Source organism: Squalius cephalus (genome assembly GCF_949319135.1).
Source record: "Squalius cephalus genome assembly, chromosome: 8".
Lineage (NCBI taxonomy): Eukaryota > Metazoa > Chordata > Actinopteri > Cypriniformes > Leuciscidae > Squalius > Squalius cephalus.
Genome location: NC_137129.1, coordinates 12967529 through 12992153, shown reverse-complemented (window position 1 = coordinate 12992153; position 24625 = coordinate 12967529). Strand labels below are relative to the sequence as shown.

Here is a 24625-nt window from a genome sequence, read left to right as displayed (position 1 = left end):
GCGTGCTTATAATTAAGTGATAAATAGCAGTTGCAAATGGTTTTTTTTCAGTTGCAAAATACACATAATAATCTCTGCACCAATAAAATGTGCAACGCTTTATGTTTTACTAACAAATTATATTCAATTTCTAATTAATTTAACTTGCACTAGAAAGATTTTATTTTCTTAAATTTTCAAGAGTTCCTGAACCTGATTAATGAATGAGGGGACGAGCTTTTTCTCAAATAAGGGTCCAAGGGTCCATTAATGGCACTGAACTTTGGCATTAATCAGATCTGGGACAGTCTTGCACACTTACTTCCTGTCATGTGCATGCGCTCTCAAGTGGCCAACACCGCTATGTGGGTATTGGGACAGGTCCAGCAAGTTTTTGTTTGTGTTTTGTTGGCTCTTCTTTGCCCACTTATGTTAGATTTTATACTGACACCTAATGGCATGGAGGCATTAAGTTTGTCTGCTAACTTCTGCTGCTTCATGAAAAAATTGGAAGTTTATCTTTTGTTTTATTGCTTTTCATGTTTTTCCATCTCACTCGACTGCTTGTTCTGACATTTTATTTCTCCACTTATACTCATTCTACATAAATTCACTACATTTAGATTTGCCAAACTGGTTAAAAAAAATGAAAAGAAATTCAAAATATATTCTCTGCCCATGTAAAACTCTCCCGCCCAATGCTAAAGTGTTTAACCCTATAAAGCCTCCGTCATATTTGATACGTAAATTTCTAAGGCCTCTAAATTGTCAACATGATCAAAATTTAGCTGAAAACCCTGTTGTACACAAACTGTTATATGCCTTCTGTTATCTGTAATGCATTGCACTTTTTTTGTCTAAAAGCTCAATAAACTTATAAAAAACTGATTTTTCTGACTATTATTTAATATCTCAGGCTTTAAAGAGAAGAAGATCAAGACCAAATGACACACATCTGAAAAAGCTGACCTTGTGGAATTGCACCGGATGGACAAACTTTACCAGTTATTTCTGCAATAATAAGTCATTTTAGCCGGAAGGCCATCTGATGAGCAAAACAACCAGGCTACAGGATTCTGGGATGTGTGCTCTCCCATATCATCAAAGCCATATACTGTAGGTCATGGTGAAACACCATCACCCCTGACCACCCCTACAGGAAACAGAGTAGAAACATCCTTCCACATTCACTCGCTCTCTCTCTGACTCTCATTCTCTAACATATTCTCGTGTTTCAGACAACTTTTTATAGAACAAAATCTTTGGTTCTTTTTGTGTCATTCTGGTGCTAAAAGACTGTCGCCGTTTATTCTTAGATACTAGCTGTTCCTTTCTCAGCCCACACAATTTCAGTGAACCAAATCAACTGGAATGCCGTACACACACACACAGTTACCTGCCAAACGAGGGCCTCCATGTGGTCGGTAGTGTTCGAGAGGCAGATGCTGAGCACTAGTGTGTGGGAGGTTGAAGTGAGGACACTAGCGATGACGGCATCCCTCATGGAGAACGGCAGCATGGTGTACACCACAAACACAATAAACAGGAAAAATGACACCTGCAAACAGAGTTAACAGAGCATTAGACTGCCATTTAACATCTGTTGTTCAGAAATACAGGACAGAGATCAGTTCAGGATGAACACTGCATTTATTATCAATTAAGCTAAAAAACAAAACAAATGTTCTAATTTTTTTTTTGCTAATGTTCCCTATAAACAAAAATGTTATTATTGAATGTTCTCTGAATGTTTAAAGTTCCCCTCTTATGGTTTTTAGAATATTCTCTTTCATGCAGTGTGTAATATAGCTGTTTGTGAATGTAAACGCTCTACAAAGTTGTCGAAAGTGCACGATAAATAAAGTTATTGGCCCTTTTCGGAACGTAATGCCCGAGTAGAAGTCTGCTGCGGAGCTTGCTTCAGTGCGGGCTCGGCAAAAGCGCGCATCGAGGGCGCATATCGGCCGCAAAAGTGGGTGCTCGTGAGCACCCTTCTTAAACCTAAAACAAAATGGGCACCCTACGGTCTCATGGACTTAACGGACACATGCACGCGGTGGGTATTGTAAGTCCACAAGACCGAAAGTGTATATGATGTGAGCCATTGGGACAAGGCCATTGTCTCCCAAAAGAATCGACTCTGAACGCCTAAACGAGTCATCTGTAATTCGAATCCCACTGCGTTACAGCTCTGCGTCACTAGATAAGACATTTGCATAATGCCCGCCTATGTTGTATGTTGTCCACCGTGAACAACTTGACCCGCCCACAAACAGCATTTTACTGACGACTGCTTCTCAAAGTTTAACGTGGGATTTGCAAAACGCTTGCTCTTGAAAGATGGGTCAGTACCCAGTTTATTTGGACCAGCTTGCACCTCAGAATCACAACCTGTAAGTATGAATAATTATTGATGTATATATTTTCTACCCGGTGTTCAAAATTCATAGTTTTGCGTTTTATATTGTGTATGTCTCTGGCTAACCAGCTAACTCATGTTATTACTGTCTTACTGCAAATCAGCAGTGGGCCACTATTTGATAAAGATAAAGACTTTTATCAAAAAATTTAGCAAGATTTGTTGTGCAAACTTTCATTTTACATCAGCCATTCACGTTAGAGCTCGGCTAACATATGCACCCTTATTAATACAGTTCCCGCATGTGCACCGCAATAAATTAGAAATATACACATCGGTTTGTTGATGGACATACACTTGTTGCTGATGCTGATCTTGAGGAATTACAGTTGGAACATCTCATAATGTTCCTCAAAATGAGTAGCGTATCATTGAGAAACGTCCTGCTCAAGTCGTCCTTGCAATGAAGTTTTCGGGTTGAATAACTAGCTCTTCCAATGTTTCATCATCGGACTCGCGCTCGGATTGATATGGTTAAATCGACATCATCGTTACTGTCTTTACAGTCTTTATAGTTATGGCCGTTTAGCTTCCGACAGGTGCTGTAAGTGGTAGACCAATCACAACAGACTGGGCCATTTGGCCAATCAGAGCAAAGCAGGCTCTCAGAAAGGAGGGATTTAGAGACTGATTAATCCTTCGAATCGTTTGAGAAACATTGAAAAATGCATTAAAATGTGCAATGTATATAATGAGAAAATTAAAGTGTTTTTTCACCTTTGATGCATGTAAAACTGTTATAGGAGACTCCAAAACAAAATCAGGAACCTTTAAAATAGCATAATAGGGGCACACAAATGTCTTTTATTGGTTATGCGAACGTTAAAGAAACACTCTATTTTATAATTTTGAAAACAAAGAACACTCTGTTACACCATGTCCTAACCAGACGTGATGTGACAGGCTCTCAATCAATGATGACAATTTGACATGTTTGTGTGCAAATGCCTTTATTACAGGAAAGTTTCAAGATTCATGGTGAGGGAGACTGGAGATCAATTTGACACTGATAGTCTTATAAATACCAACCATCCTTAACCAATCAACCACTTATATATTTGAACTAATATCAATAACAGACTCAAAAGTTGTTAAAAATTCAAAATGATCTCTGTGTGTATTGGTTTAATGCATTTTGCGCTAACATATTATAAGTGTATAATGATTTTTGCTCTGGCTCGGCTGTCCAATACAGTATGCATTTTTTAAAAGATTTTTATATAACAACATTTTTAACCTGCAAACTGTCGTAACAGCATGTTTACAAAGCCAATCTTGCTGCACAAAATGTGCTGCTCAAACTGTTCATTCTAAAATGATCAGGGACACTGTTAAAAATAAACTTCAGCCATTTTTTCCTAACACTGGGATCCTTCAGAATTATATAAAGCTACACACAGCTAGAAGCAGCACAAGATTTGGCAAACTTTTCCACATTTTACTCTTATCATTAGTTTATGTGATGTTTAGGAAAAATAGTATCCTGCTTTCATCTTATTACCTCACCCAATAGACCTCCTTGACGTAAATCAGTGGAAAAATGTGGGAGCTCATGTGTTGATGCATTTATCATCAGAAAGCTGCCTAAATTCAGTTTAGTAAATGTATTTTATTGACTGAAAAGAAAGATTAAAGTTCTGAAAGTTTCAGTGTGTTTTCAGTGTACAATATGCTCTTTTACCTCAAAAGATCATATAATATTAAAAATAAAAAAAATAATTTGCAGAGTTTACAAGAGATATAGCATACTTTGCCCTTGAAAGAAGAATTATTGCACCAAAAACAGTCATAATGTAGTTTTTCATGACAATTTTCCATCCTCTTTCTGACTAGCTGACTGGCTGTTGTTGCCACTGTGTCTTTGATATCATGATGACATATGAATAACATGTCTTTGCAGCTCAATTTCCATAAATGGAGGTAGACTGTAAAGTGAGCTTTACACTACCAACATTCACATATTACAAAAGAAAAAGGAAAATCTGGAAAACACTAAGATAAAGTTCAATTAGTCAACGTTAGTTAATGCATTAACATAATTAAAAATGAGCAATACATGTGTTATATGATTTATTACCATTTGTTAACATTAGTTAATAAAAATAAAAATATTCTTTGTTAGTTCATGCTAACAAGTCCATTAAATAATATTAACAGATTCAACTTTTGATTTTACTAATGTATAAGTAAGTATTTTTCATTGTTAGTTCATGTTAACTAATGCAGTTAACCTATGTTAACAAATGGAACCTCATTGTAAAGTGTTACCGAAAACGATATATGAAAAGAAAAAGGGCAATATGCTTTATTTTTTTATATATTATATTATATTTTCTATTACTATTTCTGTTTTCTATTATCTATATATCAATATCTCTCTCTATATATATAATATTACACGTCTTGCACCAAAAACAGTCAAAAAGCAATAAACTATACAAGAGGGCCAGAAAACATTTACAGAAAAGTAAATGTGGACAGTAATATGCCAATATGTGCTCATGTTTGTGACATCATGATGACATCTGAATGACATGTTTTTGCAGCTTAATTTCCATAAAAATCCGAGGTAGAGTGTAAAACGTGAGCTTTGCACTATATATGCTTATACTATTCTGAACGATTTCAGAATATTTGTATAGCACTGCCTCATTTGAAGGTCTCTGGATAAAAGCCTCGGCTAAATGGAAAAATGTAAATAAATGTAAATATTTCTTGTTTCAAAAGAACAAGAAAAATCCTGCTTTGCATGCATTTCCCCTTTAAATGACCCGTAGTCTTTTAGTTAGTTGCAAACTCCACGTTTCCTCACATTTTTAACGCTTGAAGGATGTTATACACTCATAAATATTCTAAAAGTTATGTTTCACATTTTCTTACACTAAGTGCTGTTTTTTTGTGAGTGAGGGCTCAATATAGCACCGGAGGAGTGGCAGATAGGGCACTGGACGGCAGCAAAGCCTAATGGATTTCTGGCTTGGTCACTCTCACAGACCACACACACACACACATACACACTGCCAAAAAACAAACAGATTGCAGGGAAGTGATTTTTTCAGACAAAACATGTCTTGAGCCTTATCGATTGCCATTTCCACTCTGTCCGCCACAGAGGAGGATCAGAGAAGCTGTCAGAAATGGTTACATTTGGCTTGTGAAGGATAGAGAATCCCCTAGCAGACAGAATGCTCTGATGGGCTCTCGGGCCGGGGCGTCTCGCACCTTAACCTCGGATTGCTCGGATAGTTTTTGCTGAAGTTTTGAAGTGTTGGAGTTCAGCCTCAAGACTTGGCAAGGATAAATGGTTAATTTCTCCAATGAACTGCTTGCTTGCCAGTTCCATGCCTTCTTAGGGTTATGGTCTATCTGCTCACAGGATTAAGACTGGCAGTTCAATTCAGTTGTTTTATACTACATCAGCCCAGGTTTTAGAGCTGAATCCCAAATATTCAATCCTAGTCCAAACACATGTCTGGGAACTAAAGTCAGGAACATGGCATCAAGCATAATAAAAAGCTGTGCTTCGATGACAGAAATCAAGCATTATACAATATCAAAATGATAGATCAATGATAAAATCATTATACCTATTTTCAAATTTAAATTAGATTCTGAATCCCATATTATCATTGTGGACTCAGACTTTTGGATGCCACTGTATCTTTTCAAATGGCGAAGGTATTTTTCTTCTAGCCAGTCTTAGTGATCATGACTTGTTTGGCTGAGAACAAAACAGTCACAGCTGGGTTGAGCTCTGTGAAACTCTCAGATCTCATTTGGAGTGGTTTGCTCGTATTAATGAGTTATGAATTATCACAAACATGCAGTACCTGCCAATTCGATTTGCATAGGTTTTGACTGTGCATCACTGATTTCCCATTTGCACTAGATGGTAAAAATGTTCATCTGCCCGACTCAAAGCCAAGAATCCAAATATCATCAATCCAATCTGATGATATTTTAAAATATTAACAAGTCTAATTATAATTTAGCTCATTATTAATGTGTCCCTGTAGAGAATCTGATTATTTGACTTAATAAAATATTTTCTAATCATCCAGCGTGTCTGATTCTTTAAATACATTTTCAGCAGAACTATTCCTGGATCAGGGTTATTAAACTGAAACTAAAACCATAAAAATTGTCACTTGAAATACAATGAACTTTAACTGAAATAAAACATAAAAAAAAACCTTTTATTTAGTTTAACTTGATGTACTAAAATAACTAACGCTGAAGCTGAAATAAAAATCAAGATCTATATAAAAAACTAATAAAAATGACAAAAATACAAACAAAATGACTAAAACTTTAAGTAAAATTAAAATGAAAACAGATAATATACAAATAAAAGCTAACTAAAAATATTAAAGGTAGGGTGTGCAGTTTCGAGGAGTTTATTGTCTTTATAAAGTCTATATAGACTCTATGAGCAGGGTGCGCGGAGGTATGCAAATACATAGGTTGACAGGCAGGTAGGACATCCTATCATTACATTCGGACCGAATGCAATCATTGGACGAACAGTTTTTGGTCCTGCGAATTCCACAGCAGATATACATAAAAAATGTTTATGTTTAGACAACTTCTATTATTAATCGCTATCAGGATGTGAAGAGAGCTTCAACCAGTATAACAATAAGTGTTTGTGAAAAACATTGCCTACCATAACTTTAATACAAATTTAAATAGAATCTCAATGATACTAAAATAACACTATCCTGGATATGTCAAAAAAGGCAATAGGATATTTCTCATAAATTAATGATAATATAAGATGTATATGCATATATATTTAGATATATTCTATACTAGCAAATTTCATAAGGAGTGCAGCTCTAACACACACACACACACACACACACACACATATATATATATATATATATATATATCACATTACCTTAAATTGTCTTTTTAGCATAGACTTTATATAAAGATCAGAGTTATGTTATATCATGATGTTATTGCTACATTGATCTGGTATATTGTGTTTGTATGTCATTGCTATAAGATCATCACATCAAATTTAATAAAACATATGCAAAGCATATTGTTCAAGGGTTGCTAAGGAAACAGATGGTAGTACATTCATAAAATACACTTAGAAGGTTCGCTTTTTCATAGTGAATAAGATTATGTGGTCTACAGGGATCTTAATGTCCGGTTAACCAGTCTGCACTGCTTTTGTATTAGAAAAGCAAATGGAAATAATCTGATAATCTGAAAGCCTTCCATTAAAAGAATGATTATATAACATATAACATAAGAAGTAGCGCTGTCATCAAATACAGACCCAAACATATTTCCAGGACTTAGGAAGAACTGAAATAAAGGGGGTGAAATGGGGCTAATTACCACATAACATTTGGTTAAACTTTATTTTGATGGTCCCTATTAGACCATCTTGACCTGTTGACTCTAATAACATTGCACCTAATCCTAACTCTACTAATACTCTAATGAGAGTTAGTTAACATGTAGGTGCATTGCTACTTATAGTCAACAGAATGTCTAAAAGGGGCCATCAAAATAAAGTGTTACCCAACATTTAAATTATTAAACAATTGGTGTGACAATGCAGCAAACTTATATAACCGTATAAAACTGCAAATTTGAGATATCAGTGACAGTAGTGGCAGTGCTAACTAGGTCATTCTAAGAAAGCTGTGTGTGTATCATGACTTACTACTGTACTGATATTATTAACAACTGAACATATTCACATTATTTGATAGATTTAACACAGATTTATGTGAAATGCAAAAAAAATTTTTAAGCTTTACTTAACTAAAAATATTTTAATTTTATTATTAATATTAATAATTAATATTCTATTTTCCTCTCATTAAAAATAATCATTTTTTTGCCATTACATAGTTCAAAGAGGTATGTTTCTCTCACAGTCTTTATCTGTATTTCATGATGTTTCGACATATCTTTACGTTGTTAATCTCAATAGTTTTGTTCAGTTATGAGCGAAAAAAATCACAGTGATCACTTAAAATTTAGAAGCATTAATATTAAATGTTTACTGTTTTTACCTGATGTTTTTGTTTTTCATAGTGTGATTTTTCATGAATTGTACTGAATCCAATTAGGGTCATTTGGACCCGCAACAAAAATTGTACCCAGAATCACAAAAATTGTACCCAGAATCTAACCAAGGTATGAAGAGCATCTCTGAACGAAAAACACGTTGAACCAATATATATATATATATATATATATATATATATATATATATATATATATATATATTCAATTATAATGAGTAATTTATTTGTCTAATTTAGAGCACTACAACAAAAAATGTACTGCCAGAATCTAACCAAGGTATGAAGAGCATCTCTGAACGAAAAACATGTTGAACCAATATATATATATATATATATATATATATATATATATATATATATATATATATATATTCAATTATAATGAGTAATTTATTTGTCTAATTTAGAGCACTACAACAAAAAATGTACTGCCAGAATTCAACACAATACTCAATGCAGTAACTTTACCACATCCATTCTTGACAGACAGCAGTGGCAGCTGGTGCTTTTCAAATGTAATGATGCACACCTGTCAATAGCAAAGATTGTGTATTCACATATATTTTGTATCATAGTGACAGTCTGCAATGCTGCTAAAAGCTGCTTCCCATGTCTCACAACATGCTTCCTGCACCATCCTAGAGCAATTGCCACTGATTTACAGATTTTACTCTGCCAGCTTATCTAAAGGAGGCATTTTCCTTTTGCCCTTCTCCTTAAAAAGTATTAAAAAAGTGACTCAAAGTCTGCCTCCTTCTCTCTCATCACTTCATTAGTTCCCCATCATTCCTTTACATCCTTCATATAATGCTTTTAATCGGCACTTCTGTCAACACCAAACTGTGGGAAATGGGGGTCCGCGGGGCTGTTCGTGTTTTCAGTGGTCTTTTCTCAGAGTTTGCGCAAGGTTGGTATAAAGTGAGTATGGGTGCCTTTTGTTTCTCTGCTGGCTCTGACCTCAATTATGTTCTCTCTTCTGTACAACATAAAAAGGCTGTTGGCTTTTCATTGGCGGCTCTAATGGAGAACTGCTGCTGTGGGTTAATGATGCCTGCATTACAGACCTCTGTGAGGAACAGTGAGGGCTTTTCATCTGCAATATTACCTCGACCCATGCTGGTGACAATGTCCGGGACGCCATAGTCTTTCCTAACAAGTGTTGCAAAACAACTGAAAGTATATAGCTTATTAGCACTCAAGCAATGTGGCTGTGTGACTATAGTGGTGTTTCAGCATAACCAGAGAGCGGAATAGTGTGTAGCTTATAAGGCTACAGTCAAAAACAGGAAATTAAATAGGATATAGCCTAATAGAGCTCTTTAAGTCTTCAACTACTGTAGACGTAGCTACTGTGCCATTCATTTAGACTTAGACTCTTTGCTAATTAGTACTTTGCTGGAGTACTTTGAGTCCTAATTAGGTGGTAGCTTATTCAGTTCGCCTGAACCCGACTAGTTCTTCCCGTCACGTATGTGAAGTCTTATTAGTAGGTTTTTTTTGAGTTTCCTCATAATAATCATAATATTTTTTTGCCATTACATAGTTCAAAGAGGTATATGTTCTCTCACAGTCTTTATCTGTATGTCATGTTTCGACTTATCTTTACCTTGTTAATCTCAATAGTTTCGTTCTGTTATGAGCGAAAAAAAAATCACAGTGATCACTTAAAATACTGTTCTTAACACAATGTACAAGAATATTAACAGTAAAAAAAATATATATATATTTGCTATTTAAAGCCAGATAGCTATCCTGTGTATAATGTTGTGGGTCAATTCGACCAATACAAAAGTTGTTGGAAATACTGGATTTTGATGTTTGCGGGTCAATTTGTTCAAATTTATTTTTAATTTGTGAGAAGTATTAATATTAAAGGTTTACTGTTTTTACCTGATGTTTTTGTTTTTAATAGTGTGATTTTTCATGAATTGTACTGAATCCAATTAGGGTCATTTGGACCCGCAACAAAAATGTTACCCAGAATGTAAACAAGGTATGCAGAAGAGCATCTCTGCATCTAAACATCTAATGGAGTTTCCTCCATTAGAGGTCTGGTGCCCTTTAGAGGTAAACCTTCAGTCACACAATGTTGGCTCAGACTGCACCAACCTTAGGGGGTAATTTATATGGCAGTGCCCTGATAAAAAGACCTGGGTATCTGCTCATCGCAATATGTGACCCTGGACCACAAAACCAGTCACATGGATACATTTTTTGAAATTCAGATGTATATATCATCTGAAAGCTGAATAAATAAGCGTTCCATTGATGTATGGTTTGTTAGGACAACATTTGGTCGAGATACAACTACAGCTACTCTTCTGATTATTCTTTTCACTCCTCTGTCAGAAATCTTGCCAGGAGCACCTGGTCGAGGCAAATTTATGGTGAAATGATTGTCTTTCCACTTCCGTATTATGGTCCCAACAGTGCTCACTGGAACATTCAGAAGCTTAGAATGGTGCCTATAACCAATGCCATCATTATTTGTTGGAACAATTAGGTTGCGAAGGTCTTGAGACAGCTCTTGGCAATGAGACCTTTTTGTAGGCCATCCGTTGGGACTGAACCAGCTGTTATTAATTTGCACGGACAGGGGGCTGGATTGCTTTTTAATTACTAATAGTTTTAAGCTGTTGTCTTGGCTTTCCATGCCTTTTTGCACCTCCCTTTCTTCATGTGTTCAATACTTTTTCCCTGTGTCATTTCACATTATTACACATAACTTAATTTCTGAGCTTATTTGTTTTGGTTTCTTTGTATGTACTGATTCATTGGGTTGTTATCAACATCTGGTGAAAATTTCATGTCAATAACACCTTTGGAAATATATTTACTGAAAAAAATGGTGACGTTTTCAATACTTATTTCCCCCGCTGTATATGAAAATCATTGAGAAAAAAATGAGAAAAATCACCTTTAAAGTTGTCCATTTATGTTTGTGATTGTGCTGCATTCACTCACAAAAATAAATGTTGTATATATTTACGGTAGGAAATTTACAAAATATCTTCATGGAACATGATCTTTACTTAATATCCTACTGATTTTTGGCATAAAAGAAAATTTTATCATATTGACCCATAGGCCGTGTGTCCACCAAAGCGTTTTTAGCCAGCTGAAAACGCTAGACGCTCTGCTGAAAACGCCTAGCTGTGGGCGCTTGAGAGCGTTTTTTTTTTTTTCAGTTGAGACGCTTCATTGCTATGATACAGAATATCCGCAGCACAGTGTACTTGTACGCAGATAATTTGTTTCATACTAAAAATATATTTTTCATCCATTTTGTTCGGTTAGCTCTGCTGGTTGATGTCGTTGTACAGAAAGAATGTTGTGACAGTTGGTCGGTGTGGTATTTCTCCTGCCCCTCCTCCACTGTGATTGGACGGCTGTGTAAAAATGACAGTGACGAGCGCTGCGTTTTACCCAAAGTTGAACATTCTTCAACTCTCTGCGACCTGTAAAACACGCCGAGCGCTCAGCGCTTCAGCGTGAAAAAAACGCTCAGTGCCTCGTTGCGCTCATGACGTTTTAAAAACGTGGCGCTCCCATTGAAAACAATTGAAAAAACACGCCAGCTGCGTGAAAAAACGCTTTGGTGGACACACGGCCATAAAATGTATTGTTGGCTATTGCTACAAATATGCCCGTGCTACTTGTGACTGGTTTTGTGATCCAGGTCTGGGTCACATATGTTGAGGTTGAGGTCAACAGTTTCAGCAGTTGGCACTGCTTGGCATGGCTACAATGATCCATACTCTACACCAGTACCAACAACACAAACCAGCCTTGAACCAATAAAGTAACAAGGTTAAGCTGGTTAGCATGGCCCAGTTAGCCCCTGGTGGTAGATGTTGTAACTACACCATCTGGCTGTATTGAATCTGAATCTGAATCTGTAAAAAGCATCTTTCTCCACTGATGGCCATAAAAAATTACGAGTGTCTGTGGCGGAGCCAGAGTGCCCAAGGACTGAGGCGATGCCGGTGTGATGGAGTGCCGAGGCATACCCGAAGGGAAGGAGGAGGGCGCTGCAGCCGTATGGGTGGAGGAAACGGAAAATCCGCAAGTCCATGGTGGAGGTGGTGTGACGACTGACCAAGGGGGAGCTGGTGGGATGAGGGAACCCGGTCGAGCTGTAAGGCCGAGGGTGTCAGGTGGAGCCAAAGGAGGGAGGAGATAAGACGAAGCCGACAAGTCGACGGGCCGAGACAGAGCGAGGTGATCAGAGGCTGGAGGCGGAGTCACAGGATCTACTCGCTCAGGTGCTGATGGTGGTTGCTTTACCAGAATTGTGGCTTGTCTTTAAATGACCCATGAACAACAGATTCAAAGGCAATTTACCTTTACCCTTGTGACTGTAAACCAGGGCTATTCAATTGGCGGCCCGCCTATCATCTCCATGCGGCCCGACGGCACCAACCTCCCTCCTCCTCTTTTCCTGGCGGAGCGGCTAATTCAGTTTGATACTCTCTTCGATTGACCTGAGAAACGTTTTACGTGCGAATATTTCAGCAGTTATTATATGTGTCCCGAATTTATGTCGACTGAACCAGCGATAGGCTACCAATCATTTGTGAATTAATCATTTTTTTTATTCGATTCTTTCTAAACCCGTTTGCATAACGGTCTAAAACTATTCGGATTCATTCGGACCGCTCCGTCACTGAATCATCTGAAGCGGTTTCTCGTTCAGTACAGTATAACAACAAATACCGATGTTTTCAGTTGTTTCACTAGTTGTTTCAACACGGCCCAGCGCGGGGTTGCGTTTACTCCCGGTCCCAGACACTATATTAAACAGCATTGCGACAACCAGTGGGAAGCGTTTCAGTTAGACAGAAAACCTCTCTGTTACAAACCACAAATCACTCGATGATTTAATTAGTATTAAATCGGATGAAACAGCCTCAACATTCCCAACAAGACTGATGAGGAAAGCAGGAGAAACATTGTGGCATGAACGAAATTAGAAGACTTTAAATCCCCTAATCACCCTTCACAAACATTTACCATGAATGTACTGTAGTAATTTACCATGGTTGGGCAGAAATGTGCAATATTTATATTGAATACTATGTAGTAATAAATAAATATAGTAAATATATACTATAATATTATATAGTATAATAGCAAATATAGTGATTTATATTGCATTAGTTTTATTAGGTGGGTAGAGGAATATATAATTAATGCTTGTTATGAAATTATGTCAGTTTCTTTGTAAAGGTGTGTATAGTTTTTAACTTGTGTTTAGGCATTTTTTATACAGTGGGAGCCTGTGGTTAACAAGTCTCACTGTCAGAATATTTTAATTTAAGCATAACAATTATAAATAAAATAATTATTATTTCTCACCAACAGCTATAAGTTTGTATAAATAATTTATTTTTTCCAAGGAAAATAGTTGTACACAGTTGTAAATTATCAAGTTATTTATTTATTATGGTTTTATATATTTGCATACTGTTGGGTACCACATTTCCAAGTAAATACCACACTTTTTTAGGGTTACTTTAACTTATTTATTGAAACTGTTATGTTTCAATAAATAAGATAAACCCCCAAACCAACCCACCGGCCCACCTCAACTTTTCGATTTGATAATGCGGCCCTCGAATGAAACTAATTGAATAGCCCTGCTGTAAACCATTAAGGGCTATCTAGAAAAAGATTTGTAGTCCAGATCTTCAGTACATGTCTAGCAATGTTTCTGGTCACATGGCAATTACGACTCGAGGGAACTAATAGGGTCAAAACAAAACAAAAAACACAAAAGCAAAGCAAAAAAAAAAAAAGAAAAAAAAAGAAAAAGTAAAGCAAAAAGCAAGCGCAAAACAAAAAGCAAGCGCAAAACAAAGCCAAGCAAAGCAAAACAAAACAAAACAAAACAAAACAAAACAAAACAAAACAAAACAAAACAAAACAAAACAAAACAAAACAAAACAGCTATTAAGAGAGCACAATCAGATAACACAACTACAGCTTTGGGTCACTCATTAACATACTCTTGGAATCCATAACCTCACTTCTGATGACATCTCTCCAGGGTAGAGGGCATAATTTATGGCCGACAGCTTAAAATGGATGTCATGTAGGTGCCACCCAGCTCTTACTGTAGTAGCTCATGGTGAAATGTTGCCATCCTTTGATCCAGAGCCAGTTTGTGTGGTACATGCATATCTCATAATTTCCAGATCACTGAGCCTATCCAAGTTATTAAGTCCTGTCAAGCAAACAGCCCGGGTGACTCATGGCGAGGTACATTTACTCCTGCACCGAACAGCCAATCTCTCCTCTTACAGCCACAGTAACACCATAACTCAAGAGCTGTTTATAAAAGACAACCAAGTTGTAGATGTTGAGTGGTGGCTAAGCTGATTGCACCTCTTTCTCACTAACAGAGCAGAGCGAGAAAAAAAGAAAGGAAAAAAAAAAAGCGAAGTGTTCGAACAAGGCAAGCAATATTGAATACCCAATTCATTTTATGGATGCAGAGGCAGACAAAAATAGTGCCGATTGTCATAATTACTCTAAGACATGCATTTATGTTAAGATTGTGTCATGGTCATTAGCCAGACTCATGTGTTAAGCGGAGTTCAATGAACCAATGAATGATTCAGTGCGCAGAACAGCTCACACACTGAAATTCATGAATTACTGTGCAAATGACTGAAAGAAAATGACACCATGTTAGTGAATATCTGCATGATTGTAGAGCGCTTTCCATCCAAGCAATTTACTTGCACATCTACATATATATCGTACTGACGCAAGTTGTGTTTTATGCATAGCGAATACTGAATTCTGGGCACTTCAGTATGATAAAATGTAAATTAGGAGTGATAGCCGTAGAGGTCAAAGGCAGACACTGAAGAACAATGACTAAAATGACTGAAGACTGAAATGGAGAGCAATGAAAGTGTTGTCACTCAAGTCTCACCTGGTCCCATGGACAGATGATCCCACCATAGAACATAAAGAGGTAACCCATGGCAACCAGACAGCCCCAGACGAGCAGGGAAAAAAGGCGGAGAAGCTTTTTGAAGACTGACTCGATGCAGACGAGGATGAAGATGGTGAGAAAAATGGCCAGAGTTGTGGGCACAGTCATGATGAAGGCCATGTGGTCCTCCATTTTCTGTGGAAACATAATGACATAATGACTAATTCACTCAAGCATTCACTAGCTGATAAAGAAGAGAACATTTTATTGAGATATGCTGAAAAGAACAGCTTAAAAAAAGACAAGGCATAGTCCACTCGCACATTTACAGCAGGATTAAATTCAAAGAACTGAAAGATTTTTCTATGATTCAATGCCAAAATAGTGAAACAGACAAACTGTGACCCTAACCGTAGGCTCTTGACCAGAATTCAGTCTATTATGTTTGCTCAAACTTTTCCATTAACCTAATGGTTCTGTCAGAGTGTGATAGTAGTGTTTTACTGTTGAATTATTAATTAATATGGACAATTAACGTTTGAAAGAATGTTTGCACTCAAACTGCTATCGGAATATGGTTATTTGAAAATAGGTTTGTGCTCATAAAATGTAATCAAATAATTAATGCACATTAAATACAACATGAAACAACATTTGCAACCCATAATCATGTGCCATGTGCCATATTTTTGAGTAAAACGGGATATGCAATTAAATATTTTTGGCAGGACATGATTTTATCAACTCAGAGTTGGTTTATATAAAGTGGGCATTTAATAAAAGTATCCATGCGACTTGTACTCTATATTCAAAGTCTTCTGAATTCATACGTGAGGAAAAGTGACATTTACATCATTATGCACTGATAGTCAAGCTCCCTCCAGTGAGTTTAACTTGAGAATCAGATCAGTCTAACTTGAATGAATCATTCAGACTGATTTTGTGAACCAGATAGACTGATTCATTTAAACTCATACAGTATGTACCACTTTTATGGTCTTTTTTAAATAAAAAAAATTCTATATAGCTTTAATTTTTATTTCAGTTGTAGTATTTAAACTTAAATGTATTTATTTCAGTTAGTTGGCAAGGCTACATTTCTAGTTCCCTTTCAAAGTGGAACCTAAACGCTGCGTCTTGGTATTGATGCTATAGGGTGTCTGAGGCATGTACGGTCTTATGTTCCGTAGGGAACTATGAGGCATAAGCAAGTCTGAGGCACGTGTAGACAAACAGCAATAATCACTGGCAGACCTGAGCCTTTTCTGTCTTCAGGAGCCGCTTTTTTTGTATGTGCCAATAAGGTAAGAGTCCGTTGGAGCACGTTCGACTCCCGAGGGAGCTGGATGAGATCATTATGTTGCATTTGCATCAAGAAAGTTGCTTGATTTTCTCCTCCACTGTCCCGTATAAGTTTGAGAGTCTTTTATTCCTTCTATATTTCCACATTCAGGTGTCAAGATGGAGGAATTTGTATTTGGCCTGTATCGTCTCCTCTATGTAGTCAAACTATTTGCGCATTGTAGCCAATTACAGACATGAATGCAGTGATCTCGTCACTGCAATTCGATTTCTGCAAACTCGTGAATGCTTTTTATCATAACTAACAGTACAAACATGATGTAAATAAAGAGATTCATTGTGCAGTGTAGACAGCGTCATTAATTATAACGCGAGTTTTGATGAGAGTGCAGAACTCAGTCACTGTTAAACTCGCACTTGTGATTGACAGCGTCAGTGATTATAAACGATTTTGAGATAAAGAAGGTTACATGAATCATTACATATCAGAAATCACTGATAACAGATTAGGCATTAGAATTTACTAATGTTGTGGCATTACTGTCGAGTCCATTTCTTGCAGCAAAAGTCTGTTTACAAAGCCTATGCCGAAATAGCGACTGATTTACCAAAAAATCCACAGTGAAACATACCGAACAAACAAATAATGCTCTACTAAAACATTTGCATAGTTGAAAAAAAACAAAAAAAAACACTTTACTAGCATTATGACCCTTTGGAAAGTAATGTTATTAGTAGTCCAGTAATCCTGTATCTCTCTTCTGTCCTCATCTCACTAATGCGCCAGTGAGTGGGACGTATGTAGAGGTAGGCATTGATCTGATTCTACAGAGGCAGTCTTTCGTCGCACTATTGTCATAATGTAACCAAATTCTAAAAGATTAATTTTCGGAGCTTGGTTTCAATAAAAACGTTTTTTGGACTAACAAGGAAGTTTTGAGTTCTGAAACTTACAGGATGTTTTAATAGTACAATGACCTCTTACATGTCAGAAGATCAATGAAAATTTGATTTCTCAATTCATGGCCCCTTTAAGTAGGGTCTAAGCTCCACTGTGGCTTCCTTGGGGTTTAGAGTCTGGGTGATGAGAGCTATTAGGCAAACAGCATTGTGTGCTGCTCTCGTTTGCCTCCCTTTCCTGTGTAAGGATAAGTTTGTATGCTCCACCTTGGAGGAATGGCAATACCAAAGGTTGTAGCCTAGGCAGGACAATAAGTGGTTACCCATTCTTAGTCTATACTGAGGTGCTAATTACAGAGGTTTTTAGCACCTTGCATGCTCCCTTTGGTAGGCTGTTCAAGAACCCCTTGGTAGTACACCTTTGAGTAGATCAGGGTGAATATAACTATGATGGGCAAATCAGTCCCTCAGGTTTGTTTACCTCCAACTGTTGTTGGGTCTTGAAAAAGGGATGCATTCTCCCCTTTGGTGAGGTGCTTCTACAGGTCTCTCCAGGTGATCAGTGTTACAACTGATGAGTAGCGACGCTGTCCCTCATTGTTATTCTAGCATTCTATAGTCAGCCATTAACTATAGTGAGTCCTTGAGAAGTGCCTTTACTCAAGCCAGGATATGAGCTGTTCTCACCTAATTACTTTAGGGACATTAAAATGGAGTAGAGGCACCCCTGCGGTGTGGTAGGTGTAGTTGGAAAAGCCTGAAGGGTGTAATTGGAAATGCTCTTTACGGTAGGCTGCTCCCTAAGAGCCTTGTCAAAATACTGGTACGATGTGCCTGGCGTAGCTGAGGCTATGTTGGTTATTTTCCCTTTAGAGCTCTGCTCTTGGGGCCATATAGGGCTGAGGTCTGCAAGGGAGTGTAACAGCCGGGAATTCCCTTGCTGTAGAGCATACAGTATAAGCTTGTAGATCTTTCCTAGCATCAGGGAGCATTGGCTTAGGGAGTAGTGCACATGGGATGCGCCCATGGGGTTGACACGTTTTTTCTCGGTTGAGTAATCCATAGAGTTAATTTATGCTATGCCCACTATGTTGTGCATATTCAGAGTCTAGTGAGTAGAGAGGCTGGCATTCCATCAGTATTGCGAAGTGGGTATTGGTTAATACCAAGACGCAGTATCAAAGTTCCATTTCGAAAAGTCACTGCGTCTCGTTGTCATACATCAGGCTTGCCTGTGCGTCCTCTTCAGACAAAGGAGTTGTTATCGTGTAACTCAGGTGCCCTTTTATACTCACAGGCGCTCTAAGTGTGATGCCATGGACTGTCGTCTGCCAATGATTACGTTTTCATTTAAGTTTTTATATTTTATTTCAGCCTTATTTCAAGTACCTGAAAAGATTTTTAATAGCTTTAGTTTTAGTTAACAATAACAACTTGGCATTAGGGTGAATAAATGATGACAGAATGTTCGTTTTTATAAAAGTATATATGGTCAATTTAATATCATGCTGACTTTAAAGAGACAAACAAAACTGTATGAAATATTTGCATGTCACCACGACCTTTCATTAAGTCTTTTAGTTTTCTGTGCAGCTCAAAGTAACACACTTACAGACTGTTCATCAACTGCAGACAGAGACAGAAATAGACCGAGCTGCGACAGGAGGATACAGTCAAAGGGGAGAATTTTAATAACTACATTATAGCTACATTATCTATGCAGATTTATTGGAGATGTCTAATGACATATGCCATTGAGGTTTTATTTCGGTTAGAATTGACTTCGTCCTCTGGCCATCATTAAAACAATTCAGTTAGTAATTATTTATTTGAGGTGTGTGTGTGTGTGGCTCATACTGGTACTGTAGATGTCGGTAATATGGTGTTGCACCATCGGTTCGGATGACTGTGTGTGTGTTTTGTGAATGATGAGAGAGCATTGAGCTGGCAAACTCACTGTAATATAATGCCTGTACCACAGTATGACTCACCAGCCATTAGAGGAGACACCCCAGGGAGTACTACAAATTCAAGGGAACTCTGGCACGCGGATCGAATCTCAATGAACTCTCGGGGAACACACCCTTTCTGTTTCCATTAACCAGACAGACAGACAGAGAAGAGCCCAAAACCTGCTTTAATTTTTCATGCACTGAAATAACATAACATTACTTATAACTTGATTTTGAAACTGAAAAAATTAAAAATAATTGATGCTTAAATGTGAAAAAATTGCCATCACAAAGCTAGGGTGTTCTGGGTGGTTGTTACTAGCCTAGGACAATAGAGTGCTGCAGGGATGACATATTTTTGTAGGCCAAAACCTGGAAACGAGTTTTTAGCATTCTGAATTAAATGGAGTTTTGAATGGGTTTTTGTTTAAAGGAGCTGTATGTAAGAAATCTATTTCAATTAATCATAAAATGGCCCTGATGTGTCACTAGACATTAAGAAATCATGTTCATTTCAAATACTTATATCACTGACAACAGTAGTATGGCTAGGATATTGTCATTTAAAAAGTGGACTTGCAGCCCTCAACTGATGTTGATGTTGTCATTTTGTGTTTTGGCCTGACGCGCCTCCCTCCACCTATCTACCAATCACGAAGTCAGTAGTGTTTCGGGATCCGGGTTGCCAGCTTTGCTCTAACCTACCCTAACTCTAGTCGGATAAAAATGTCTAACGTTACTAAATCAAAAAGACCTCGTTATAATTCAGAAATTCGCCGTGACAAAGTCCGAAATAAAACCAGAATTTGTATTGGAGATGCTTTTGAAAGATGGAGACGGCTGAAAACGGAGAAGAATTTGAACACAGACACCAACGTTGCTAATTTTCTCCTGGACAGGTAAGATTCATCTATGCTTGGCTAACTTGGACTTGTTGTAAATGGACATTTCATATATTCATGACAGTCGAACAAAGTTATGCATGTTCGTGCAAAGTAACGTAACATTAGCTCACATGGACGTATGCTGACATTAGCAATGCATTATAGGAGCCCGTTTCTCTGTCATTATGCTGAGACGCTGAGGAAAACAACATTAGCACGCCCATTATGGCAATTTGAAACGTAATTGAGACAGAAGCCTAACTTTACCTCAGAAAAAATGATTCGTCATTCGTTCTTCACGTACAGTATATCGTGGACTAGTTACACATGCTGCAAGTTGACCTGTATGACCATTGAAGCAGCCTACGTTTCTGCTGAATCCTGCAGCTTATCTGGCAACCTCGAGTCAGGGGGTAGGGGGGAGGGGATACACCGCTCCACAGTATTTTTAAAGTGATTGCAGTACCAGTTTTGGCCACAATCCTACATACGGTTCCTTTAAATGCCAAAAATAAGGTCTGTTGTGAACACAAGCTCAAGATATTTCACATTTTATTACAGTATATGACAGAAAATACATCAGTTATACCCCCTTGTGATTTTCTTTTAAAGCTTTTACTTGTCTCGAAAAAGGCGGTTGCTAACAAGTGGTTAAATGGGACTATAGAGGTTGACGGGGACATTAAACACCATCACTGGGTAAACTCATCCACTCACTAGTCCACTTCTACAATATCACCATGCTCTTGCAAACTATAACTCAAAATTTCAGGGAAAATGTTTTAAAATAAAGACTGAAAGAGCTATAGTCATGTGACCGTGGCATTGTTTGTTTATAGGATTGTTCATGTTCAGCTTTTTAGGCCTACTTCTGGCGATTGTGTTTAGGCTTCTAAATTCATTTAAGTTGTGTTCAATTGTCTTTTTGTGTGTTGTGGTGTTATGTGTTTGTTCTTGCTGATTGAATGACTAGCTGTGAAACACATTGCCCCTTGGGGATAATAAAGTTGACCTAACCTAAAAATACATCATAACTGCAGCATGTTTCTTCGACTTAAACTCTAAACTCTTAAAACTTGATTTTTATTAAGTTAAACTATTATAAACAAATTATTTGTAGTATTTATTAATCAAAATATCATGTCCACAATCATCTTTACATCACAGAATAAAATTTGAGATGTGGTGGAAATGTTCAAGATTTTTAAAAACAAAGCAAAGCAAAGACAAACAAAATGACAATTACAGAGAGGACAATTTTAGTCTATGTAATTAATTGTATTTTAAGAGAGGTTAAGACCCCAGGGCCAAAAGTGCCCATGGTATATACAGTGCTATGCATAAGTTTAGACACCCATGCTATAGTTGACTAAAAATAGGAATAAAAAATCATCTTTTGGAAATTGAACTTAATGCCTTATTTTAAAAATTTTGGAAAAATCCAACCTTTAAGGACACCAATTTTCTTTGTGAATGAATAATGTATCGTAAATAAATAAATGTTCTTCCTTAAAATACAGGGTGCATAAGTTTGGACACCCCTATGTTAAATTCCCATAGAGGCAGGCAGATTTTTATTTTTAAAGGCCAGTTACTTCATGGATCCAGGATACTATGCATCCTGATAAAGTTCCCTTGGCCTTTGGAATTAAAATAGCCCCACATCATCACATAGCCTTCACCATACCTAGAGATTGGCATGGTTTTATTTCAGTTAGCCTAATAGCTGGTTTGATTTGCATTAAGAGATGATCTTATGGAAAGCACTCCATGCCAATCTCTAGGTATGGTGAAGGCTATGTGATGATGTGGGGCTATTTTAATTCCAAAGGCCAAGGGAACTTTATCAGGATGCATAGTATCCTGAATCCATGAAGTAACTGGCCTTTAAAAATAAAAATCTGCCTGCCTCTATGGGAATTTAACATAGGGGTGCCCAGACTTATGCACCCTGTATTTTAAGGAAGAACATTTATTTATTTACGATACATTATTCATTCACAAAGAAAATTGGTGTCCTTAAAGGTTGGATTTTTCCTAATTTTTTTAATTAAGGCATTAAGTTCAATTTCCAAAAGATGATTTTTTATTCCTCTTTTTAGTCAACTTTAGCATGGGTGTCTAAACTTATGCATAGCACTGTATAAAAAAACAACAACTCATAATCTATGTTCATTTTTGTTGTCCAGAATCTTTATTCATTTGGTCTTGAGCCTGATTTCTTATAAAAGTAATATCACACCTCTTCTTAATAAATAATACGATCTCTATAGCATAAGTAATGCAAGTTACACTCCAAGGGTTAATATTTAGGTTTTGTTTAAATCCCTAACCCTCCAATATGCAATAAAATTGCTTGCCTTATCAAACACCACCAACAATGTGCACCCATCTGACATTCCCCTTCCTCTTTCCAGAACAATTATAATTAAACGTCTACATCAAGGTAATGATTCACTGCAAACATAATTAGTCTTAAAATCCTTATTTTAGGCCCATTCTCACAAGCCCCTCTACTCTCATCACTCTTTCATCCCTCACAGCATGAATCAGACTTGGCTCCTATCAGTCTTTTATTCACGTTATCAAGGGCCAGAGCTCATGTAGCCAGCTGATTGTGCATTTGAGCCCATTTAAGTCCATTTAAGACCAACTCCATTTTGCAGGGTCCACAAAAGCAAAGAGACACACACATGGGCGTTCTTTGTTACAGCACTATCCCTTCCACAGCCACTTCCTGTCCATTTGTCTGAGTGTCTCAGTTTAATGTGAGTTAGGGATGTTTGTGTGTGTTTTCTGTGGTTCCGCCGCAGCCCTGCAGACTTGCTGATGGTACAAAAATGCGAAACATGCCACTGACCGTCAGCAGAATGCAAACTTACATCGTACCCACATACTCATGTCTTTTAACTCCCAATACAGTACATGAGCTATACTTTCATTATCTCACGATTGCAGAGAAAAGATAAAATAAATAAATGCAGAAGAAAAAAATAATCGATTATTGAAATACATTTTACAATGTGCATAATTCCACCGCTGTGCACCTGTATTTTTTGGAAAAGTATGAAGTCATGCATTTTTCATACTCTTATTATTCTTCCAAAGCATTGACACACAAGCATCTATTACAGCTTGCTCATCAGTTCTGTTCCCATATTTATGCTCAGCTTTAAAATAAAATAAAATAAAAATAAAGTATATTTGAAAAATATTTGAATACTCTGCCACACTTAATGTATGAAAGCTACTATATTCCCTTGTGAAAAATAAATATATTAAATGTTTTTGAAATACATTTATTTTATGCTAAATATACTACAAACTTATGTACTTAATATAAAAACCCTGCAATTGTACCTTTGGTATACTAAATTGGTATCCTTAAAGTGTCAGGGTTCTGTCACTTCTGTTTTATATCTTGGTTTGGTGACAGAGCTCTGACACTCCCGGTTTGTCATGAGTTTGTGTATAGTCTGGTTTGTTGTGAGCACATGGCTTGTCATGTATTTGCTTGTGCCATGTGCTCTCCTGTCAATTGTCTAGCCCCTCCCATCTTGTTACTTGAGAATTGATTAATTTGCCCCACCTGCTTTTCTCGTTACCCTCTTTTGTTTGCTTCCCTATTTAGTCTCCCTGTGTTTGCAGTCCTGTGCTGGTTTGTTGTCTATGTTCCCTGTTCCCGCCAGATGCCTGTCCTATTTTCCCCCAGCGGGAGTTTTTGTTTTGTTTTTATTACTTAATAAATATCCTTATTCCTGCACTTGAATCCTCGCTTCACTATTTCACCATTCTGTGACATAACGAACCAGCCACAATGAGGATTCACCAGAATAAGTATTCACGCCAGCCACCGGCCTCCCCTGTTTCCTGCCCTCACTATGAACGCATACTGAAGTTCAGAGACTTGACCTCCCTCTGTCAACAGGGGACCGACGTGAGGGAGTTTGCCCTGAGGTTCAACATGGTTGCAGAGGGATTAGGGATGAATGATGCGGCTCTAGAGGACTTATTTAACTATGCCCTTGACGAACCCATCAATTTTTGGAGAATGAGGGGGCTGGAACATCTGACGTTTGGGGAATTCTTAAATTCCCTGGAGTGTCAAGGGAATCCTCCAGCCAGAGAGGTTTCAACTCCCCAGAGTTGGCCGTGGAAGCTGTAGTTTCCCCGAAGGTGGCGGG

At 37.3% G+C, this 24625-nt stretch overlaps 1 protein-coding gene across 2 annotated transcripts in view; it reads right to left on the bottom strand.

Annotated features, from left to right (window-relative positions):
• adcy2b (adenylate cyclase 2b (brain)) overlaps positions 1-24625 on the bottom strand; it is a 73929-nt gene that overhangs the window by 36664 nt on the left and 12640 nt on the right. For both annotated transcript variants that reach the window (XM_079879001.1, XM_079879002.1), the window contains exons 2-3: positions 15401-15598; positions 1376-1537 (exon numbers count right to left, since the gene is read on the bottom strand). In XM_079879001.1, the coding sequence (XP_079735127.1) occupies positions 1376-1537; positions 15401-15598 (360 nt within the window). The remainder of the gene's footprint in view (positions 1-1375; positions 1538-15400; positions 15599-24625) is intronic.